Below are 24025 nucleotides of genomic sequence, written 5' to 3' on the forward strand. Positions count from 1 at the left end.
AATAGATAACAAAAAAAGCATTAGATAAGACCCACTAGCCCTTGATGGTAAAAGGTAGGGAGAAGCTAGGAGACAATGGAACATTCCTCAATATAATAAAGATTGTATAGGACAAACAGACAGAATGATAATTTACAGTGAAAAGTTAAAACAATTTCCACCAAAATCAAGAAGGAGACAAGGAACACTACTTTTTCCACTCCTCTTTAATATAATATTGAAATTCCTACCTAACTCTAGGGGAGGGAAGAGACAAACATAAAGGGGATCCAAATATGAAAAGAAGTGAAAATCTCCCTCTTCCCAGATGGCATGATCCTGTATATAAAGAAACCTACAGACTCATCTCCCAAGTTACTTAAACTCATCTGAAACTATGACAAGGAAGAAGGGTCTGATATTAACCAACAATAATCAGCAGCTTTTCTTCTTTTTTAATATCTTTATTATCACGTGATGAACAGGGGGTTTACAAATACATAAGTAAGGTAATAATTACATTTCTTTTTAAACACTGTCACCCCTCCCTCATTTTCTCCTGATTACCCCTCCATATTAACTTCCCCCCAAGTTGTATACTTCATTTCCAACATAGTGTCAAGTGAGTACCACTGTGGTATTTGATCATACTTTCTCCTTATTTTTCTATGATTCACTTTTCTTTACACAGATCACATAAACTCGTATGCAAGACAAAGAGAACAGAAAACTAAAACAAAAAAAAAAGACATGACTATACACAGGGCATTTCAAGAAGAACAACTTGTTTTCAATTCTTGGAGTTCATGCTGATATACTTCATTTCATATGTTCCTAAGCACTTAGCAATTGGGCTATTGAGATTCCCTGTTAAGAATATCATAGACATATTCTAGGTAGTACAAATTAGGGAAGCCATGCAACCGTCAGTAGCTTTGATGAATGCCAACAATGAGAAGAGCAAAGCTGAAATCAGGAAAACATCTAATTTTGCAGTAGCCTCAAAAAAAATTAGCAATTAACTTAACCAAGGATGTGAAGAACTTCTATAGAGAAATCTTTACAAACATGAACAAAAGGAAATCTAAGAAAATTTTAAAAAGTGAAAAAACTGGGCTAGGAAGGTGGCTAAAGGGTAGAGTGCTTGCCTTTTATGCATGAGGCCATAGGTACAATTTCTCTGTACCGCATAAGCAGAAAAAGCCAGAAGTGGTCTTATGGTATTAGTGTTAGAACACTAGTCTTACGCTGAAGAGCTGAGGGAAGTGCCCAAGCCCAGAGTGCAGGCTCAACAACCAGCAAAAAAAAATGGAAAAGCCTCCCATGTTCCTGGATTGGGAAGATTCATACCATGAAATGACAATACTGCCCAATGCTCTGTACAAACTCAATGCAATACCCATCAAAATCCCAACAACATTCCTCATTGAAATACAAAACACAATCCCAAAATCCATGTGGAATAATAGAAGACTCTAAATACCAAAAACAATCCTTACCAGAAAGAACAGTGCTGGAACAATGTCAATACAAAATTTCAAACTCTATTATGAAACTGCATTTATAAAAATACATTAGCACTGGCACATGAACACACCTCAGGATTAATGAGTAGAATAAAGGTCCAAGAAATGAATCCAAGATCTTCGGCCACCTAAACTGTGATAAGGGAACAAAGAACACGGGATTGAAGAAAGCATATTAAACAAATAGTGCTGGAAGAACTGGCTATACAAGTGCAGAAAACTGGAGCTAAACCTTTATATTTCACCTTGCGCCAGAATTCATCACAAATTATGAATGAAACACCTTAATGTAACACCAGATACTCTGACAATATTTCTAAAGGCATAGGGGAAATAGCAGGGCACTTTGGCACAGGTCATAACTTCCTAAAGATCCAAAGCCACAACAAATCAAATAAAGGCTGAAATCAGGAAAGCAAATCCATTCGTATTACCCCACAAAAAATAAAATACCTAGGAATTAACTTAAACAAAGAAATGAAGGACCTCTATGATGAAAACCTGAAAAAGGCAATCAAAGCCAAACTTAGAAAGTGGAAAAATCTCCCATACTCCTGGATTAGAAGGATAAACACCGTGAAAATAGCTACACTTCACAAGGTTATCTACAAATTGAATGTGATGCCTATCAATATCCCAACCCCATCCTTCAATGAAATAGAAAAGGGAATCCAAAAATTCTTATAGAACAATAAAAGAACACGAATAGCAAAAATGATCCTTCACAGAAAGAACAGTCCTGGAGATATAACAATTCCAAATTTCAAACTCAACTACAAAGCCATAGTAATCAAAACATCTTGGTAAAGGCACAAGAAGAGACCTCAGGACCAATAGAATACAACCAAAAACACAGAAATGAATCCATAAACCTACAACCACCTAATCTTGGATAAGGTAGCTAAAAAAATAAAAAGGAAGAAAGACAGCCTCTTCAGTAAATGGTGCTGGCAAAATTGGTTAATCACCTGTAGAAAACTAAAGCTAGATCCTTATATATCACCCTGCACCAGAATCACCTCCAAATTGATCAAAGACATGAGAGTCACAGCAGACACTCTGAAAACATTAAAGGATGCAATAGAAAAAAACCCTAAGTCTCCTTGGCACAGGTGGAAATTTTCTTAATAGAGACCCAGAAACACAACAAATCAAAGAAAGGTCTGAAAAATGGGATTGCATGAAGCTGCAGAGCTTCTGCATGACAAAGGACATAGCTAGCAAGATCAATAGAAAGCCCACTGATTGGGAGAAAATCTTCACTACCATACAACGGACAAGGGTCTCATGTCTCAAATATATCTGGATCTCAAAAAATTAAATCCCCCAGAAACAAATCTTCAAAGAAACAACATCCCAATAAATAAGTGGGCTTACAGAGAAAGTTCTCTGAAGAAGAAAGGATGGCCACTATTTTCAAAAATGCTCAACTTCCCTAGCCATAAAAGAAATGCAAATAAAAAAAACACTGAGTTACCACCTCAGCACAGATAGAATAGCTGTAATCAAGAACTCTAATAACAACAGATGCTGGAGGGTTGTGGACAGAAGGGAACCCTACTGAATTGATGGAGGGTGTATAAACTTGTTCAAGCACATTGGAAATTGGTGTGGAGTTTCCTCAAAAGACAACACAGCAATCCCACTTTGGGGCATTTACCCAAATGATCACAAACAAGACCATACAAAAGCTACCAGCACAACTATGTTTGTTGCAGCATTATTTACCATAGCTAAGGCATGGAACCAACCCAGATGCCCCTCAGTAGATGCATGGTTCAACAAAATGTGGTATATATACATAATGGTATTCTATGCCTCTATCAGAAAGAATGAAATTGCCTCATTTGTTAGGAAAATGGAAAGATTTGGAAAAAATTATTTTAAGTGAAGTGAATGAGGCCCAAAGAAACTTATGTCCCATGCCTTCCCTTATTTGCAAAAACTACTATATGTCTGAGACAAGCACAAATGGTCAGATAAGTTGATGTTGGGCAAAATGAACGCCAAGAAAAGGACTGAAATGCTTTTTTTTGCTTGCTATTGTTTCTAACTTATTTATAAGATGATTTCTTTGTTGCATTGTATGTCCTTGACCTGAAGAGCTGAGCTACAGTACCCAGGTCTACAGTTCAAATCCCATCACCGAAAACAAAAAAAAAAAAATTAAGTTTAGGCAAACAGGCCAAAGAGAAGTTATTTTTCCAACTGTAAGTGGACTGTCTTTTAAATTTAATTTTTGTATTACTTTAAATTTTCTAGTGTATATGGTACAAATGGTTTTCATTATGATAGTTTTATAGGGCAAATGAAGTCTTTATCTGATGCATCTTTATCCATTACTTTTTATTTCCTCTTAAATATTAAATTACCCTAATTGCCTGCAGTATTTTATTTTCATTCATGCATAGAAAATCCCTAATATTTCCACAGTATATATCTAAACCTTTGAAAACAAAAACAAATCAGATAAAGTTTTCATTTGGCATTTCATTCCCAATACTACTTGACACAGACACAGACATAGACAGAAAGACATACAGACACATGCACATACACATGTGCATACACACACACACACACACACACACACACGCACGCATGCACAAAACAAAGATAGGGAAACCTTGACGCAGAGGCCAAATCCAGCCTTCCTTTTATGAATAAAGTTTTATTATTACACAAAAGAAAAAAAATATTTTTTGGGTCCGTTTGTGGGGCCTGAACTCTGGGCCTAGGCGGTATCCCTCAGCTGTTCAGCTCAAGGCTAGCGCTCTATTACTTGAGCCACAGTGCCACTTCCGTCTTTATTCTTTTTTGCTTATGTGGTGAGGAGAAATTGAACCAAGGGCCTCAGGCATGCGAGGCAAGGGCTCTACCACTGAGCCACCTTCCGAGCCCTAAGAAAAATAATTTTATATGACTACATTTTCCTTGTTCCATTTTTTCTATTTCTGTGTTTCTATTTATCTGTCAGATTCTCTATTATGTGCCATTACTCTCTCCCTGGCAGCCACCCATTGGGTGGGGGGAGGGAAAGGGGAAGATTGAGTGGCAGGGCAGGGGGGAGGATGGGATGGGATAGGAAGGAGAAACAAAAGAGGAGGCTACAATGCTTGAAAAGAAATGTACACATTATCTTTCCCATGTAATTGTAACCCCTCTGTACAGTATTTTCACAATGAAAAAAGAAAATGTCATATATATATGACATCTCTCTCCATGGAAAGAGAGAGAGAGACAGAGAGAGAGAGAGAGAGAGAGAGAGAGAGAGAGAGAGAGAGAGAGAGAGAGAGAGAGAGAGAGAGAGAGAGAGAGAGAGAGAGAGAGAGAGAGAGAGAGAGAGAGAGAGAGAGAGAGAGAGAGAGAGAGAGAAGGAATTCCATGCCTTTATCAGAAAGAATGATACTGTAACATTTGTAAGGATATGGAAAGACTTAGAAAAACTTATATTAAGTGAAGTAAGCCAGGCCCAAAGAAACATAGGTCCCACCATTTCCCTTATTTGCAATAACTAGGATATGAATAGGACAAGCAGAAAAGGTCAAAAGGTATGTACATATAACCATATAAGATGATGTTAAGCAAAATGACCACAAGATAGAGACACAAGAGGATTTATCTTCAGTTGCTATAGTTTTAATGTATTTATAGTGTACTATGTGATTATTTTGTTTCCCTTGTATATTCTACCCCCATAGTATAACCCTGTTTTCACTGTATTTGATTCCAGTGTCATATATCTTGTATACACATTTTGATAATTTGGAGAGGAGAAAGGAAATAATGAAATGCTGAAATATGGATACAGTTTATCCCATTGGAATAATAAGATGTACAAGACACTATGTTTAAAATGAACTGTACAATGCTGGGGGAAGGAGTAGGGGAAGTGGGAAGGGAAGGGATGGTAGGGTATAAACAAAGGAGAGGATAACAATGCCTGATAGAAAATGTACTCATTACCTTACTCATGTAACTGTTAACTGTACAGTACTTTTACAATAAACATATATATTAAAAGAGAAAATGTGCTGTATTCATACAACAGAATTCTATGCTTCTATCCAACTGTGTTTTAAAAGTACATATGTGGTATGTATTTTGATACCCAGTGCATGATTGTAAACAAGTGGAACAAAATATGTCCACTATCCTGAGGTAGTTCTGTTCTCCAGAGCCTCTGAAGTCTCTGCATGGAATTTGGGTGTAACACATGTTGTCAATTTGAAAACATAGAGTTGCTTTAGATACTGCTTTAGCATTGTGATACAGAAGAATTTCCTTTCCTACCCCTTATTCTCAACCCAGTGCAGCATGGAAATATCTTCATCTATATTTGCATGTATAAATTCAATTATCAATTTGACGGCAACATTTCAGAATGTCAAAGTAGAAATCACTTTCGACGTTGGTTGTGAGTGATTGGCATATCATTGGTGGGTTCATAAGCAATACTGCTTCCTCAGGCAATAGTAAATGGCTGTATTTCTAGAGGCCCTTTCATATGGAATTCGTATGAAAGCTGTTGGTATCAACCTCTAAGATTCTATGGCTGTTATTTACATTGTGTGTGTGAATTGACCCTCTGGGTGTGATGTTCTCAAAATGTTAGCTGACATCTCACAGGCATAGATTTTGTGTGGACTTTTCACCATGCACAGGGCATGGCATCCTCTGAGGGAAATCAGGTGCACCATCCCAAATGGCTTTCATGCAAACGGTTTCGTGACAGACATGCTGGACAAACTACATCCTGGAAAACTCGATCTCTGGGGCCTCACTAGCTGTGGTCTTTGATGAAATCATAACTCCTGGGTGAAGAACACAAATGGACAAACATGTTTTCCAACTCATGTTTTTCTCCTGGATGAAAGCCACACATGTAGAGCTCCAGGGAATACTTATACACATGACTTCTGGGGACTCACAAGACGCTTTGATGAAAGGAGAGCTATAGTGTAGATCTCTATCAATAAAAAGACACATATGCACTTATAAAAACATATATGAATATGCATGCCTAACATGTTGGATTCACATCCAGACAGAATTACAGCTTGGCAAAGTCATGTACCTTTTGACTTTCAAACTCCTTCTTCTCCAGCTTCCCCTCCTCTTCAGGTCCTTGGCTGGCAATAGCTGCTTCTCTACTATGAAGCTCCGAGCACACATGGATGGAGATGTGACTATCACTGGGTTTTTCCCTCTGAACACTTTTGGAATAGACCACAGTAACAGCCATGTTTCCAGTCAAGAAGAGCACACACCGTAAGTTATTCATCATTCTATTCCCATTTGCTGTTTCATTCTGAGGAAAATCTAGGTGCACACATCAATGTTCTCTGTCTTTTCTATGCTGAACTCCATCTCTATTGTACCAGGAGCAGCTCAAGTTCATTATTTCATCTTACATCTGTTAAGCAATTTTCTGCTTGCTACTAGGACAGGATTTTATTTCCTACCATACAGCTTCTTCTTTCCAAGATGGTAAATGTTTCACTTTTCTCCAGCATGCCTGTATCTCCTCCATTTCATTTGTCATTGCAGAAGATGAAGTGATGTTACTACAATCACCCTGAGTCACTGCAATGAGATCTGTACTAAAAGTCTGCAACCACATTTCCTTCATGCTTAGGTCAGTACTGTGAGAACTTTGCTTTAGGAACACCTATATTTTGAGAACATGGATAAAATTTCTTATCATCAGCTGGTGGCTCATGCTTGTTAATTTTACTCTTGGTGCTGATAGTAAGGATCAGTACTTGAAGCCAGCCCATGCAGGTACATCTGGGAGAATTTTATCTCCAATTAACCTAGAAAAACCTGGAAGTGAAGCTGTGGCTCAAGTGACAGAGTGTTAGCCTGGAGGAAAAAAGCTCAAGGACAGTGTCCAGGCACTGATTTCATGTCCTAGGACTGTCTAACACACACACACACACACACACACACACACACACACACACACACACACACACACACACACACAGCCTCTCTCTCTCTTTCTCTCTCACTCTCTCACTGGAGAAAAGTAGTTACTGTTTCCCTAAGCCTTGTGTCATTATTTTATGTCAATTATGCTACACGACACATGCCTTACCAGGCTGGTTAGCATTATAAAGATCACTTACAGAAAAATTTTATCTGCCAAAGTTCTATTTTACTTGTTATCATATATGTTTCTTCTTTTTGGTCTTGAACAGAGAGCCTCACTAGTAAAAGGCAATACCAAAAAAAAAAAAGAAAGAAAGAAAAATGACTTGCAGAACATCAACAGATTCTAACAAACTATTTGATTTCTATTACAAGAGATAATGTCATTGTATCTATCATTTACACTTGTTTAAAAGGGCTGGTTTGACAAGTAGACACTGAGGTAGCTGCCCACAATTGAGAACAGTGATACCAGGATAGTAATTACTCTCTTCTGAGCTATGAAAGAAATATGGCCTTATCTTATATGTCATTGGTATGTTTATCTTTCTTCCTTTGTGCTGGTCCTTGGAACTCAAGGCCTGGGCACTATCGCTGAACACTTTTGCTTAAGGCCAGTACTCTAGCATTTGAGCCACAGATCCACCTATGGCAATTTTGGGTGGTTAAAGGGAGATAAGAATCTCACCAACATCCCGGCCCAAGCTGGCTTCAAAGCATGATCTGAACCCAGAGAAAGTGAAGATTCAAGGCTAGGAGTGTCACCGGGAACCTAACCCCCCCAGTCCCAGGGAAAGCAGAGGAAAGGGTGAGTCCCTTGATAAGAACAGTGTCTAGGCAACCAAACACAGACCTGAAGACAAGACATCTTTATTTTTAGGATGACTGGCATCCATGCATCAGAACCCTGAGCTCTGATGTCCAAGTCTGTACCAATATATTAGGTTAAGTAAGCCAATCATATTTGGTTTAGTAAGCCAGTCCCAAAGAAACAGAGACTCTATAGTTTCCCTCATTGGAAATAATTAGTTTGTCCCTTAGATACTCCTGAGAGAGAACCATAACAGCTCAATAGGTATGTACATATGTACATATGTACATACATAACTAAATGATACTAATTGAAATAAACACCCAGACCTGGATCAACAGGTCTTCTTTTTTTGATTGTTGACCTTGTTGTGGCCAATATACTGTATCTAGTTCTTTCTTCTTATTAAATTTAATTTTTATTTTTTCTTTGGTTTACCCTGGCAATCACTGTCTTTGATTCCAGTACCCTATGTTTTTGTGTGTACATTTATCTGATTTGGGCAAGTGGAGTAACAAAATGCTGAAACAAGGACAAAGGATGAACCATGCAACAACGATACACACAAGACACTAAGTAGGAAATGAACTTTACAATTTTGAGGGAGGCAAGGATGAGTAGGGGATGGAAGGGATAGTGGGAGAAAAACAAAGGGATGGGTAACAATGTTTGACAAGAAATGTACTTATTAGCTTACTCAGGTACAACATCTTTATAATGAAATACAATTTAAAAAAAAAGAAATTTTCCTTGAAAAACACCTCATGTAAGCAACTAGTAATCAGTTAATTAAATTGAATATTTTTAATTACAGTAATTTATTCATTTATGGTTGATAAATAATTCATAGCATTTCCATATTCTGTGCATGTTTTTACTGCTTTCTTTGTTGATTTCTGGCATCACTACAGTGTGATGGGCACGTGTGTCAATAAACACACTTTCAATACATTTAATATCTGAATGGTTTTATTCAACAGCATAAAGAAAGCAATCGATATGGAGGGTTAATTTCATACCTGGATATTTTGCCAAAGTTCTATATCAACTCTACTAGCTTGAGAGAGGAGATATTTGGAGTCCCTTTAGTACAGTATAATATCTGTTTTACTTCTTGCTTCCCTATTTGGTTCCCCTAAATGTCCTTCTCTTGTTTACTTCTCTTGCTGGAAATTCCAATGCTATGTTGAAGAGGAATGGAGAGAATGGATGTCCTTGTCTTGTTCCTGATTATAGGGAAATGGCTTTACTTGTTCAACATTGAGCATAATATTGGCTGTAGGTTTGTCATATACAGCATTTATAATATTGATAAACATTACAAGGATTCCTAGCTTCTCCACGGTTTTTATCACAAAGGAGTGTTGGATTTTTCTGCATTGAGCAGGATGATCATGTTTCTGTTGATGTGCTGTAGTATGCTAACTGACTTATATAGTTTAAACCAAATTTGCTTCCCTGGGACAAATCCAGTTTGACCATGCTATATGAGTTCTTTCATTAGTTTGGAGTTCATGTACCAGTATTTTGTTGAGAACTGTCTCATCAATGTTCATCAAGGAGATAGACCGGAAGTTCCCTTTCCTCAATGTATACTTATCTGGTTTGTGGATAACTGTAATGCCTGCTTCATAGAATGAATAGTGTTCCCTCACTTTCATTTCCATTGAAGGGTTTTATAATTGATAATTCTCCTTTATCCATATTTTAGAATTTGCTTGTAAAGGCATCAAGTCCTGGGCTTTTCTTGGAAGTGAGATCTGCTATTGCCAGTTCAATCTCATTGTTTCTAATGGGTCGGTGTGTTCATTTTAATTTATATATTTGGTTTTACTTTGCATTGTTACTATAGAGTTGATACACAGAAGGCTCACAGTGACATGTGTTAGGTAATCAAAATTGAACACAATTCTTTTTGAACCATGTCTCCCCTTCCATCTCTTTCTCCCAGTCTTCCCTCCAGTCCATACACACAAGATGGCCAGTTCATCTTCTACATAGTATCTAGTGGTTAACACTTGTTCCTCCTTGTTCCAACTTTTATGTGGCCCCCTGACCCTCCAAAATATAAACAAAAGGAGAAGAGACCAAAAAAGAGCTTTGATGGGAAACAAAAAAGTCTTTTGTTTCCTTTTCTTAGAGTTCACTTCATAGCATATGATTTTATATGGCCATATATTATATAGCTATTGAGCCATCATCCCCTATTCCTATGCTTGTCCTCTCTTGGCCTACGTATGTTAATGTCTAGGGTCCTATATAAGTGTGTGTGCACATATATTTATTTACATATTTATAAATTTACATATTTGTCAGTGTGTTTACTTGTAGATTTCCAGATATATTCCACTTACAGAAACCGGGGGAAAACATGCAACCTCTATTTCTTTGGCTCTGGCTTACATTGCTTAATATAATTTTTCAAAGTCTTTTACGAATGGTAAATTATCATTTTTTCTGACAGATGAGTAGAATTCCATTTTGTATCTATACCAAATTTTCTTCTATTTGTTCACTAAGGTTTATCTACTTTGATTTCATATCTTGGCTATGGTAAACAAGACTGAAATAATCATGGCTGTTTAAAGCTTGGGGCTTCAGTGTGGTCTGGTTTGTGGTCCATTGGATATATGCCCAGGAGTGGCATTGCTGGGACTAAAGGAAGCTCTGTGTTTTGTCTTTTAAGAAACCTCCATACCACTTTCCAGACTAGGTGAACAAGTTTACACTCCCACCAATAGTTTCATAGTATTCCTTTTAGGACTCATCCCTGCCAACTTTTGGTATTGTTAGTTTTCCTGATAAAGTCCGCTCTAATTGGAGTGAGGTGGAATCTCAATGTTATTTTGATTGGCACTTGTCTTGTGGCCAGAGATGTTAAACACTTGTTCGTTTGTGTGTCTATTGGCCATTCTTTTTCTTCCTCAGAGAAGTCTCTCTTTAAGTCAGCCTATTTATTGATTGAGTTGTTGAGTTTAGGGAGGTTTTTTGGAGGGTTAATATTTTGAGCCCTGACTATATTTTAGATATGAGGCATTTGTCTCATGTGTACTGAATGAAGACTTTCTCTCATTCTGTGTGTTATTTACCTTGTTAACTATGTCCCATGCTATGCAGAAATTCTTCAGCTTAATTCAATCTCATTTATCCAGTTATTCTTTAATTTGTTTGATTGTGTATCTTTTAGAAACTCTTGCCCCATTCCAAGAAGGTTTAGGATTTTCCTTACCTCGTCCTGTAATATTTGCATACTACATGGTTTTTAGTCCACTTACACTTGATTCTGGTACTAGGTGATCTATGGGTATCTAGCTTCGGTTTTCTGCATGTAGCTAACCCAATTTTCCAGCACCATTTGTGTAACAGGATATCTTACTTCCAAACTGTGTTTTGGGCTCCCTTATCAAATATTAAGGGGTTCTATATTGGTGGGATTGTTTCTGTATCTTTTGTTCCATTGTATTTGTCCTCAGGCCTAGTCTTGTGACACTAATAAGCTATTTTTCTTACAATAGCTTTGGAATATAGATGATTCCCAACTTTTGTTAATGCCAAAGTATTTTCTTTTCTCTGAGGCAATTACAAATGATGTTACTTTTCTGATTTCAGTGTTGTTGGCACACAGGAAGACAACTGATTTTTGTGGGTTGATTTTATACCACATTACTTTGCCAATAGCTTAGGTGAGGAATATATAAGATTCTTTAAATACATGATCATATTGTCTGTAAAGAAGGATAGAATTACTTTTTAGCTTTTTCTCTGACAGCTTTTGGGATTGAGCTCTAATTTGCATCCAGTGTGGTCTGATAGGACTAAAGGGAGTAAGGACAATTTTTTTTTAATTTGCACAGGTTTGCTTTGTTACCGAACATGTGGCCTATTTTGAAGGATTGCCATGGGCTACGGAGAAAAATATATATTCTAATGCTGTTGGGTAAGAGTCTGTAGATGTGTGTTCAATCTACTTGGTTGATTTAGTTTATATTTCTAAGGTTGCTTTGGTGAGTTTTGCCTAGTTAATATACCCAGAGATAAGAGTAATAAGTTGAAGTCTCCAGTTACAAATGTGTTTTTGACTATGTGTATTTTTAAATCAAGTAGTATGAGTTTGATGAAGTTGAATGCCCAAGCCTCTGAAGATATTTAGAATTGTCATAACTTTTGTATAGTTTGTTACTTGTTTAGTTCGTGTAGTATAATCAGTATATAGTATATACAGTATAATTGCAGTATATAGTATATACTCTAAAATTCATATATACATATCTAAATATAGTATAATTGCATAGTTCTCTTTATTAGTATGTAATGACCTTGTTTCTCTTTCTTTACTGATTTTAATTTGAAGTCTATTTTAGCATATTAGGATATTAGGATTGGTACTCTATCCTCTTTATTCCAAACTTTCAATTGGAGAATGCTCTGTCAGCAAGTTTTGTCTAGTGTAGGCAACAGATGGACAGATCTTGCTTTTGGATCCAAGTAGTCAGTCTAGGTCTTTAATTGGAGAGTTAAGTCCATAAATATTGAGGGTTAGAACTGAGGGGTGTCTGGTAATACCTGCTGTGCTATTTCCAGCTTTAGGGGTTGTGAGTTTTAGGATCTTTAAAAAGTAAGGATCTCTGTTCAGTGTGCTAGAGATCAGAGCTACACTGCGTTGTGGTTTCTATGGGAATTGCCTAAGTTTGGACTCCTTTAGAGGAAGAGCCTTATTTCCAAATTGTAACATGACCCTTCTTGATTCTGGAGCTATATGCAGCTGCTACCAGCAGTGATGCTGTGTGGGAAATGTAATAGGGGAGGTAATAGTTTTTAGCCTTCTTTCCTGTGTAGAGGTGAGTTCTGGTGTTCCCAGGTGCCTCATGGAGGCATGTGTTCCCTATGTGTGTTGCTGTCTGCTGGTGGGAGTTCTCATCAGAGTTTGGGAGTTGTATTTTGTTGGCACAGGTGCAGATCGTGAAGTTGTTTTCCCAATTGATTCCCTGGCTACATGTAGCATTGCTATCCCCTGGCAGGAGTTTGGGAGAAGTTTTGGAGTTTTAGTTTCCAAGCAGAGAGGGAGAGCTAAGTCTCAGGGGACTCCCCTAGTAGTGAGTGACAAACAGTATGGGGAAAGAGTTTGGTTTCTTGCCCTCTTCAAATATGCTCCCTCCTCCTTAGGCAGGGGATTCAGTCAGGGCATTTCAGATAACCACAAGGAGCTGGTCGTCCAGGGAGGGTCCCAGATGAGGATTCACCCATTCTGGAGCCTGTTCTGAGCTGGCAAGAGGAGTCTTGGTGAGGGGCCTCTGTGTCTGAATGTGGCAATCTCAATCTCCTCTTCATCCCCCCCACCCCACATACACACACACTGGTGCTGTGATTTCTCTCTCCTCCACTGTGTTGTGGCAGCTGCAGCAGCCTCTCAGTAGGGGTCCTCAAAGCTGATTTCACATTGACCTGTGTTTCCTCTTTGTGTCCCTAGGGTTACTGCAGTGTGGTGTGATTTCTTCAGCATTACACTGGTCTTCTGTTTAAGGTGTGGCATTTCAGGCATGTCCTTCTGAGTCTCCCAGGGCTGCCTGGGGAGGCAAGGGGCCTAGGCTGCAGATGCTCAGCAGGAGTCTGCATGCTGTCTTGATGTTTTCTGCTTTTGTGTTTCTGCCAGGAGATTTCTTCTGTATTAGAATGAGTCTCTGTAACCAAGGGACCCATCAGCTGCACTGGACATAGACCAAAATGAACTAAGCAACTCAATGGCAGCGATGGGAAGGAGGGAACAAGTGGGAAAGAGGCAACAGCTGATGCTATACAAAATAAAGAAATGTACATATTACCCAATGTGGAAGAAATAACTGTATCACAAAGATCTTAGAACTCATAAATGTTATAGACTGTAATGGACAATTTGCACCAGGAAAGTTAGAATGTGTTTGTGACTTTAACTGAGTATCACAATCCCATAATGCTGTGAAATTTGGGGAATTATGTAACCACTAAATCACAATAAAAATTTGAAGAAAAAAAAAAGAATGAGTCTCAGGCTGGGAAGGGAGCTCAGTGGTAGAACGCTTGCCTTGCACGCTAGAGGCCCTGGTTTGGATTCCTCAGCACCACATAAGCAGGGGGGGAAAAAAGATGGAAGTTGCACTTTGGCTCAAGTTGTACAGTGCTAGCCTTGAGCTGAAGAGCTGAGGGACAGCACCCAGGCCCAGCGTTCAGGCCCCAGGACCAGAGCCAAAAAAAAAAAAAAAGAATGAATCTCTGTGTAAACTTTGATTGGAGTGCAGCTCTTAAGGTGACATATGTGCTGGTACGCTAAGTGTCTGTTTCAGCAGATACATAGGGAGTTGACTTGTGATGATGCACCTTCTTCCCGAAAATGTCAGGTCTGTCTTTGAAGTGCAATTATTAGGGTATTGACTTGAGATTTTCTGTTGTTGATATAAGCATGTACACACATGAATTGTCCTGAGAACTGCCTTGTTGTGTGCCACATTTGACATTTTATGTATTCTTTTCCATTGAATCCAAAAAAAAACAATTGAATTTCATTTCTTTTACCTGAAAAACCTACTGAAGACTATGCAATGAATTCTTCAGTTTCCATGAGCAAGTATTTTCTATGATTGCTGTTGCTGTTGCACTCAACATCAAATACAGTGAAAACAGGAGTTTTACCAAGGGGAAGGGACATACAGAGCAACCAAGAAATCATCTTATAAATATGTTGGAAACAATCGCAAGAAAGAGAAAATATTTGAGTCCTCATTGTGGGGTTCATTTCGCCTAACATCAACTTATCTGACCGTTTCTGCATCTCTCAGCCATATACAAGTTATTGCAAATGAGGGAAACCATGGGACCTATGTTTATTTGGGCCTGGCTTACTTAATTTAGTATAATTTTTTCCAACTCTCTTCATTTCCTAACAAATGGGGCAATGTCATTCTTTCTGATGGAGGCATAGAATTCCATTTTGTATATATACCAAGTTTTCTTGATCCATTCATCAACTGAGGGGCATCTGGGTTGTTTCCATATCTTAGGTATGGTAAATAATGCTGTAATAAACATGCTGTAATAAAAATGCTGTAATAAACTAAAGCTGGTAGCTTTATTATGGTCTTGTTTGTGATCATTTGTATAAATGCCCAAAAGTGGGATTGCTGGGTCATAGGGGAACTCTATGTGGCGTCTTTTCAGGAACCTCCATACTAATTTCAAAGTGCTTGAAGAAGCTTACACTCCCACCAACAATGCAGTAGGGTTCCCTTCTGTCCACATCCCCTCCAGCATTGACATACCACCTCAACCTAGTTAGAATGGCTGTAATCAAAAATAATAACAACAGATGCTGGAGGGCATCTGAACAGAAGGGAACCTTACCGAATTGTTGGTGGGAATGTAAACTTGTTCAACCACTTAGGCAAGCAGTATGGAGGTTCCTCAAAAGACTTCACATAGAACTCGCCTATGACCCAGCAATCCCACTTTTTGGCATTTACCCAAATGATCACAAACAAGACCATAATAAAACATACCAGCACAACTATGTTTATTGGTGCATTCTTTACCATAGTGAAGATATAAAACCAACCCCGATGTCCCTCAGATGAATGGATTAAGAAAATATGCTATATATACACAATGGAATTCTATGCCTCCATCAGAAAGAATGACATTTCCCCATTTGTTAGGAAATGGAAAAACTTGGAAAAATTATATTAATTAAAGTAAGCTAGGACCAAAGAGATATAGGTGCATTGTTTTCCCTTATTTGCAATAACTAGTACATATTCTCTGAGGCAAACAGAAAAGGTCATATAAGATGATGTGAACTAAATTAACCACAAATTAAGGACACAAGAGGATTTTCATTTCTTGCTATTGCCTCTAACATATTTATAAGGTACCACGTGTTTTTTTGTTGCTTTATATGTCCCTTCCGCACGGTATAACCCCTGTTTTCACTGTATTTGATGATCATATAATTTGTAGAAAGGAAGAGAAAAACAAATTTTTTCAACTGGGATACAGGTTGACTCACTGCAACAATGAGATGCTTACCAAAAAAGGAACTTTTCAATTTAGGCGGGAGTGGAGGGGATTTGTGGAGATGGTATGGAAGGGATGATATGAAGAAAACAAAGGAGGAGACAACAATGCTTCAAAAGGATTCTACTCATTAGTGTGCTCATGTAACTGTAACGTGTCCTCCGTACAGTATTCTCACAATAAAAAACTTATTAAAAGTTAAAGTGGGTGACAAAACCACAAGATTTTTTTTCACACTGGTGTCGCTAGTTGCCCTAAGATAAAGGCAACAGAATATTTCCTGTCTCATAAAAATCTATTCCAACAGATTTTGGCTGTAGTGATGGTTTGGTGGTGGTGGGGAAGCAAGCTCTCTCTCTACTTAACTGAGTTTCTGAATCGTATTCATGACAAATGCCCTTCATGTCTTCATCTAATTCTCTATACAACCATAACACATTACATTCATATTCCATTCCAATTGGGGTAATAATTTAAACAATTCATTCCCAAAGAAGCAAGTATGTACTACACTAAGTCATAACTTTTTAATAATCCTTCTATATGTCTATGCCAATTATGCAGGTTTGTGTTCAAGAACTATCAGTTTGTGTTGGCTTTGGCTTTTGCTATTGAGGAGATCAACAAAAACCCTGATTTTTTAAGTAACTGGACTCTGGGATTTGACGTCTATGATGTTCAATTCAGAGATTTCACAATGTTTAAGAATCCCTTCATTTGGTTCTTTGGGAAGTACAAGATTCCAAACTACTCCTGTATGAGACACAGAAGGTCTATAGCAGTACTTACAGGACCATTGGGATTAACATCTGACAAAATTGGAGTATTGCTGGGACTCTACAGATTTCCACAGGTAAGATGGTGGTGTCAAAAGTTATAAAAACGTCTATTTTGATGTCATTTCAGGCATATCAGAGAATGATAGGAGAGACTGGATTTATAAACCTATCAAAATTTTTGGTATCAAAGAATAAGTATATAAAGATATATATAGATATATATCAACTGTTTGGAAAAGGATATGGAAAAGTTAGAAAAGACAAATAGATAATTTATTGTTGCAAGCCTATCAGTAATCTCCTTTGAAAGAATGAGTGAATGTAAAATGAATTGGCAGTGTGAATATATTAAGCCTAGTACTACTGGTACACACCAGTAATTCTAGCAATTCAGGAAACTTCTATCTAGAATTGACCAGCAACATGCTGGTAGACCAACAAGATGGCTCAAGTGGTATACCAGTCTTGAGAGAAAAATCCAACAAAGTACATGAGGACATGGGTTTGTGCCCCTCTACTGGCATGTATGTGCACAATCATACACACACATAAACACACACACAAATACACACACAAAAAAAGATATTACGTTGAATGAAATAAGTTAGGTTCAGATTGAGATGGGGAATGTGTTCTCTCATATGGGAGAGCTAGATCTAAAATATAAACACATATCACACACATAGCTTCATGTGTGTGTGTGTGTGTGTGTGTGTGTGTGTGTGTAACCAACCTGACTAAAGCATGGTACGTACACAGGTGGAACACAATTCTATGACTTTTCTTATTGACTGACAGTACAAAAATAAACACCATAAACCTGAAGCATAACTGAGAAGGGTAAGTGTTGAGGGAAAACATGACAGGAATAGGGAATCAATGGGATGGAATACACAGAACACTCAATGTACATATGTGAAAATGGAATTAGGAGTTGATGGGGTTGATATAGATGGGAGGAGTTTATGGAAATAGTGACAACGAGCAAGAGACATTTTACAATTTATATGTTATACAACGCCTCAAAAACAATTAAAACATTTTTTCAAAAGCTAAAATAAAATCTACCTTCCACCTACTTCAACTCCTTCTTCACATACATCAAGACTCAAAATTTGATGATGGCAATGCTCTAATTCATAATGCATCCAATTTCCTTTCCCTTTAGCTTTCCTTTGGGCCTTTTTCTCATGCCCTGAGTGACCATCACAAGTTTCCTGCTCTCTATCAGATAGCTCCAAAGGATACATCAATAGCCATTGCCATGGTCTCCTTACTGCTTCACTTCAGCTGGAACTGGGTGGTACTATTGAACTTAGAAGATGAGAATGGTTTGTGGTCTCTTGCTGAATTAAAAGAAGAGATGGCCAAGAACAAAGTTTGTGTAGCCTATGAGCTAGTGATCTCAAGCCAATCAGTATCACATATGATCCAAGCCATGGCAGTTTATAATGATATAAATAAATCTTCAACAAATGTCTACATCATACATGGTGATAATGGTTCACTAATACATTTAATAATATTCATTGAGCAACTTTTAATAAAAGGCAAGGTTTTCATCATGAACTCACAGTGGGATTTCACCATGAAAAGGAAATATTTCATGGTAGGCTCATTGCATGTACCTCTCATTTTTTTACAGCAACATGACAATGTTTCTGGATTCACAGATTTTGTCAAGGCAGTTAATCCTTCCAAATACCCAGAAGACATTTTTCTTGCTAGGATATGGTTTCTGTCTTTTAATTGCTCAAATCCTCAGTCTGACTGTGTAACATGGGACAACTGTCCCCATGACGCCTCTTTGGGTTGGTTGCCTGGGCGTGTTTTTGACATGACTATGTCTGGACACAGTTACAATATATACAATGCTGTGTACGCTGTGGCCAAGGCTCTCCATGAGATGCTTCTTCATCAGACAGAACTTCAAATAATGGGAAATAGAAAAGGGACACCGATTTCCCCTGCACAGGTAATGTCATCTATGTGGATGGCACATACTATGAGCAGAGGCACTTCTTAGAAACTTTGTTCTTTTCTGAAATTGAATGTTTCAACTATTTTTGCAAGTCTCAAACTTTTAAGCCCAGTCTGGTTTAAATTGTCATACTCATATCTCAGCCTCCTGAGTAACTGGGATGACAGGTGTGAGTAACCAGTAATCAGCTTATAAATTCATTTACTTATAAATAACCACAACGTGCCCATAGCTAATCTTTTGAAAACTAAATTAGGATTTTCCCTATACATTTCTTCAGGAATACTAAAGGATGACATGCTGAACAGACTTTTCCATATTTTTCACATTGGATCTGGTTTCTCTCAACTTTGGTAATAAAAATGGAACATTCTCAAACTATAGACATTAATAAAAATAGAGTTTCTGATAAACTCTAGCGGTGCAACTGAGAATTGTATCATTCGTGGCTATATAGTATAGGTTTCTCTTGAACAAAGGCTTGTACTCCTTTTCTGAGTGACCAGGATTCAGAAAATTATTTTTATTCCTCATTACATTGTTTAGACAGATACTTCAATCATTCTCAGTGCTATTCTTGAATTCAGAATTGCCTTTAGGTAATGAGTAGCATTTCTTAATTCACATTTTGTGTCTTACCATTGGGATGTACTTCACAATAATATGATGTCTCTCTTCAGTTAGTCCATTTTCTGAAAAACATCCAGTTTCACAATTCTGTTGGACATCAAGTGATTTTGGATGAGAAAAGGAAATTGGAGCCAGACTATGACATTCTAAACATTTGGAATTTTCCAGAAGGTCTTGAACTTGAGGTGAGAGTAGGAAAGTTTTCTCCCAATGCTCTACATGGTAATCAACTCCTTTTATCTGAAGATATGGTAGAGTGGGCCACTGGAAATACAGAGGTGAGTTGGGTCTAATCCTAATAATTATGTGGACACACAAATAAACAAACATCAGCCTTTACATTTACATTTGACTGAGTGTCAGCAACTTTCTCCCATAAACCTACCTACTCAGATACTTGAGATCTGAATATCATGATCTAAAAGTCAGCTCAAAGAAGGTCTGTGAGACTGTTATCTCCAATTAACCAACAAAAATCTGGAAGTTGAGCTGTGACTGAGTAATGCAATAATAACTTTGAGCAAAAAATTCTCAAGGCCAGTGCCTAGACATTGGGTTCAAGCCCAGGATGGGAACTAAAAATATTACATGTGCTCCTAATTTTTGATTCAGAATATTGTCAGCTTATACTTTCCTATTTCCTACACTGGGATAAAGTACCTGACACATAAATTTATGGGCTCAGAAGCTTTATTGGGTTCCATTATGTAGAGTTTTCAGTCAATGGTTTATTGACCTGCCTTTTAGGCATCCTTGGTGAAAGGAATGACTGAATATGCCATTATGAAGATTCATTCTTCATCACCACTGGAAACCTAAGAGGAAACTATGATGGACCTATAAAAGGGAGGTCATCCACCAGGCTTTTCCCCTTGTCGCAGATAAGTAGGACAACATATAATGACATGAGTTTAAGAAAATTCTGTAGGGTTATGAAGAGGACTCATTTTCTCACCCAGGTTTCACCCTTTCAAAGATCCCATACTGTTCTATAATTCTACAGGCTAGCATAAAAGTCTTTAGAGATCATGGGATATGGAGTCTATAACACAATTCAATTTATCGATTGCAGTTAGCTACATAGCAACATTATACTGAAAAACCAATTCTTTCCAACAATGGGTTTTTGGAGTTTTAGCTATGAAAGTTTGAAGAGTTATGGACAGATACCTGATTTTCCTCAGACTCCTCGCTCTGTCTGCAGTGAGCCTTGTGGTCCTGGATTTAGGAAATCTCCTCAGGAAGGAAAGGCTGCCTGTTGCTTTAATTGTACCCCTTGCCCACAGAATGAGATTGCTAATATGACAGGTAAGTCTGAGACTCTCCTCAGTTTTCCTCAACCAAACAAGTCAATGCAAAACTTGTACATTGTGATTGCAGACCCCTTTTTCCTTTTCTCTGTTAATAATTTAATTTTGAGGGACTGGGAAGGTGGCTAGGTGGTTGAGTGCTTGATTTGCATGCATGAGGCCCTGGGTTTGATTCCTCAGCACCACATGAGCAGAAAAAAAGCCAGAAGTGGTGCTGTGGCTGAAGTGATAGAGCACTAGCCTTGAGCTGTAGAGCTGAGGGACAGTGCCCAGGCCCAGTGGTCAGACCACACAACTGGCCAAAAATAGTAATAATAATAATAATAACAATAATAATAATAATAATAATTTGACAAGTGGTGAAATGTTAGATGAAATGTGATAGTTCATGAGTTTGAATTGCATATATCAGTAATATTTTCTACTGTATTGCAACAGGCAAACTTAGCGCCAGAAATCCCACTTATCACTCAGAGTTAAGACAAGTATAAACCCTAAGATGAAAGTAAACATGTCTTATTGGACAGTGCTCACCTTTTATTCACACAGGAAACATAGATCTTGCACATTTTTATTTCTCTCTGCCCTGCACTGTTCATGGCAAAGAGAAAGTACTCGGAAAGGTGGATTTTTTTTTTTTTTTTTTTTGGTCCGGTCTTGGGGACTGAACTCTGGGCCTGGGCGCTGTCCCTTAGCTCTTCAGCTCAAGGCTAGCACTCTTCCACTGAGCCACCTTCCCAGCCCCTCAGAAAGGTGGATTGAGTTTAAGAAGTGACCATGACTATAAAGGGCCCAAGAAGGTCTTCTATCTTTCTATTGCTTCACATATGAGTTGGAGAGAAAAATAGGATGAAATGAATTCAAGAATTTGCAATTGGGATAAAATTAATGTTTTACAAAGACATGTAATTAAGTGTCACCCATACTATTTATTGTGGATTGCACAAACAGGTAATAAATGTTAAGCCGTGTAGGAAATTGTCGTTAGAACATGAGAATGACCCAAAATGCTCATTATCAATACATATGATAATGACTGAAAGAAGAAGGAGTTGAATGAAAAAGTCTGAATAAACAAATATGGAAAGGGGAGGAGGTTATGATTTAGAAAAGATATAAATGTGCATTAATATTTACTAATGACATGTTATCCTTACATCTAAGGGAATAATTTCCAAATTTCTTTGAAGTAAAAGAAGTTCAAAAGCCGGGCGCTGGTGGCTCACGCCTGTAATCCTAGCTACTCAGGAGGCTGAGATCTGAGGATCGCGGTTCAAAGCCAGCCCGGGCAGGAGAGACCGTGAGACTCCTATCTCCAATAAACCACCAGAAAACCGGAAGTGGCGCTGTAGCTCAAGTGGTAGAGCGCTCGCCTTGAGCTGAAGAGCTGAGGGACAGCTCCCAGGCCCAGAGTTCAAGCCCCACGACCGACAAAAAAAAAAAAAAAAAAAAAAAGTTCAAAATAAGAACTAATGATAGTTTACACTCTTTATCAGAGATGGAGCACTGTGTGAAATGTGCAGATCATCAGTATGCCAACACACAGAGAAATCAGTGCCTCCTGAGAGATGAAAGTTTCCTGGCTTTTGGAGATCCTTTGGGCATGGCTCTGGCCTGCATGGCTCTCTGCTTCTCTATGCTAACTACTGCTGTTTGGGGTATATTTGTGAAACACCAAGATACTGCCATTGTCAAGGCCAATAACCGGACTCTCAGCTACATCTTGCTCATCTCCCTCATCTTCTGTTTCCTCTGTTCCTTGCTCTTCATTGGCCGTCCCAACACAATCACCTGCATCCTGCAGCAGATCACATTTGGACTTGTCTTCACTGTGGCTGTTTCCACAGTGTTGGCCAAAACTGTGATTGTGGTCCTGGCCTTCAAGTCCATTTCTCCAGGGAGAACAATGAGGGGGTTGCTGGTATCAGGGGCTCCTAACCTCATCATTCCCATCTGTACTCTCATCCAGGTGACCCTCTGTGGACTTTGGCTGGGAACCTCTCCTCCCTTTGTGGACACAGATGCACACTCTGAACATGGCTACATCATCATCCTGTGCAACAAGGGCTCCCTCACTGCCTTCTACTGTGTCCTGGGATACCTGGGCTCCCTGGCCCTGGCCAGCTTCACTGTGGCTTTTCTGGCCAGGAACCTGCCTGACACCTTCAACGAAGCTAAATTCCTAACCTTCAGCATGCTGGTGTTCTGCAGTGTGTGGCTCACCTTCCTGCCTGTCTACCACAGTGCCAAGGGGAAGGTCATGGTGGCTGTGGAGGTCTTCTCCATCTTGGCCTCTGGTGCAGGGCTCCTAGGCTGCATTTTTGTCCCCAAATGTTACAATATATTGTTAATGCCCAATAGAAATTCTCTGCATGGCTTTAGGAAAAAACGTCAACATAGTAGGAAAAATTAACTTTCTTATGAAGAATCTCCTATGTTTGATTATAATACAGAAGGTGTGATCTAAATCTAGAGTCATTTTCCATTGTTTTATTACATTGTAATGTGGACTTTAACTTCATTTTTCTTTTTTTTTTCATTTTTTATTGTACAGAGGTGTTAAAGTTAAATGAATAGGGTAATGAACACATTTCATAGCAAGTGTTGTTACCTCCTCCTTTATTTTCCCCCTACCAATACTTCCCGCCCTGCTTCCACAACTCGTCCCACCACGCCCACCCCAACATTGTAACATTAATTTTCAATATAGGGTCCTGTACATCTTGTCCTCACAATGGGTCAACCTGCATACCCATTTAAGCATTCTTCAATATCTCTTCCACTCCCCAAATTACAAAAATGTATATACAAGGTGCAGAATACCAGCAACAAATCCACTGAAAACAGGGGTTATACTATAGGGGAAAACATACAATAAATAGAAAGAAAAGGATCACATAGTGCATTGTAACTACATTAAACACACTAGCATATAAGGAAAAAATAACCCTCTTCTGTCCCTGTCTTGGGGTTTATTTTGTTTAACTTTATCTCATGTGGTTGTATGTACATACTTTTGACTTTTTCTGCTTGTC

General features: G+C 38.3%; 1 protein-coding gene across 1 annotated transcript; it reads left to right on the plus strand.

The window, feature by feature from the left end:
- Positions 1-6748: 6748 nt before the first annotated feature.
- Positions 6749-23403, plus strand: LOC138814284 (vomeronasal type-2 receptor 116-like). Its single transcript, XM_070003289.1, has 10 exons — positions 6749-6776; positions 11438-11487; positions 12105-12187; positions 13718-13771; positions 16855-17143; positions 18238-18447; positions 18715-19044; positions 19731-19958; positions 20865-20988; positions 22487-23403. Exons 1-10 carry the CDS (start codon positions 6749-6751, stop codon positions 23401-23403), a joined length of 2313 nt encoding a protein of 770 aa, XP_069859390.1.
- The last annotated feature ends 622 nt before the right edge of the window (positions 23404-24025 follow it).

Source organism: Dipodomys merriami, unplaced genomic scaffold, assembly GCF_024711535.1.
Source record: "Dipodomys merriami isolate MVZ:Mamm:240054 unplaced genomic scaffold, mDipMer1.0.p SCAF_6, whole genome shotgun sequence".
Taxonomy (NCBI): Eukaryota; Metazoa; Chordata; class Mammalia; order Rodentia; family Heteromyidae; genus Dipodomys; species Dipodomys merriami.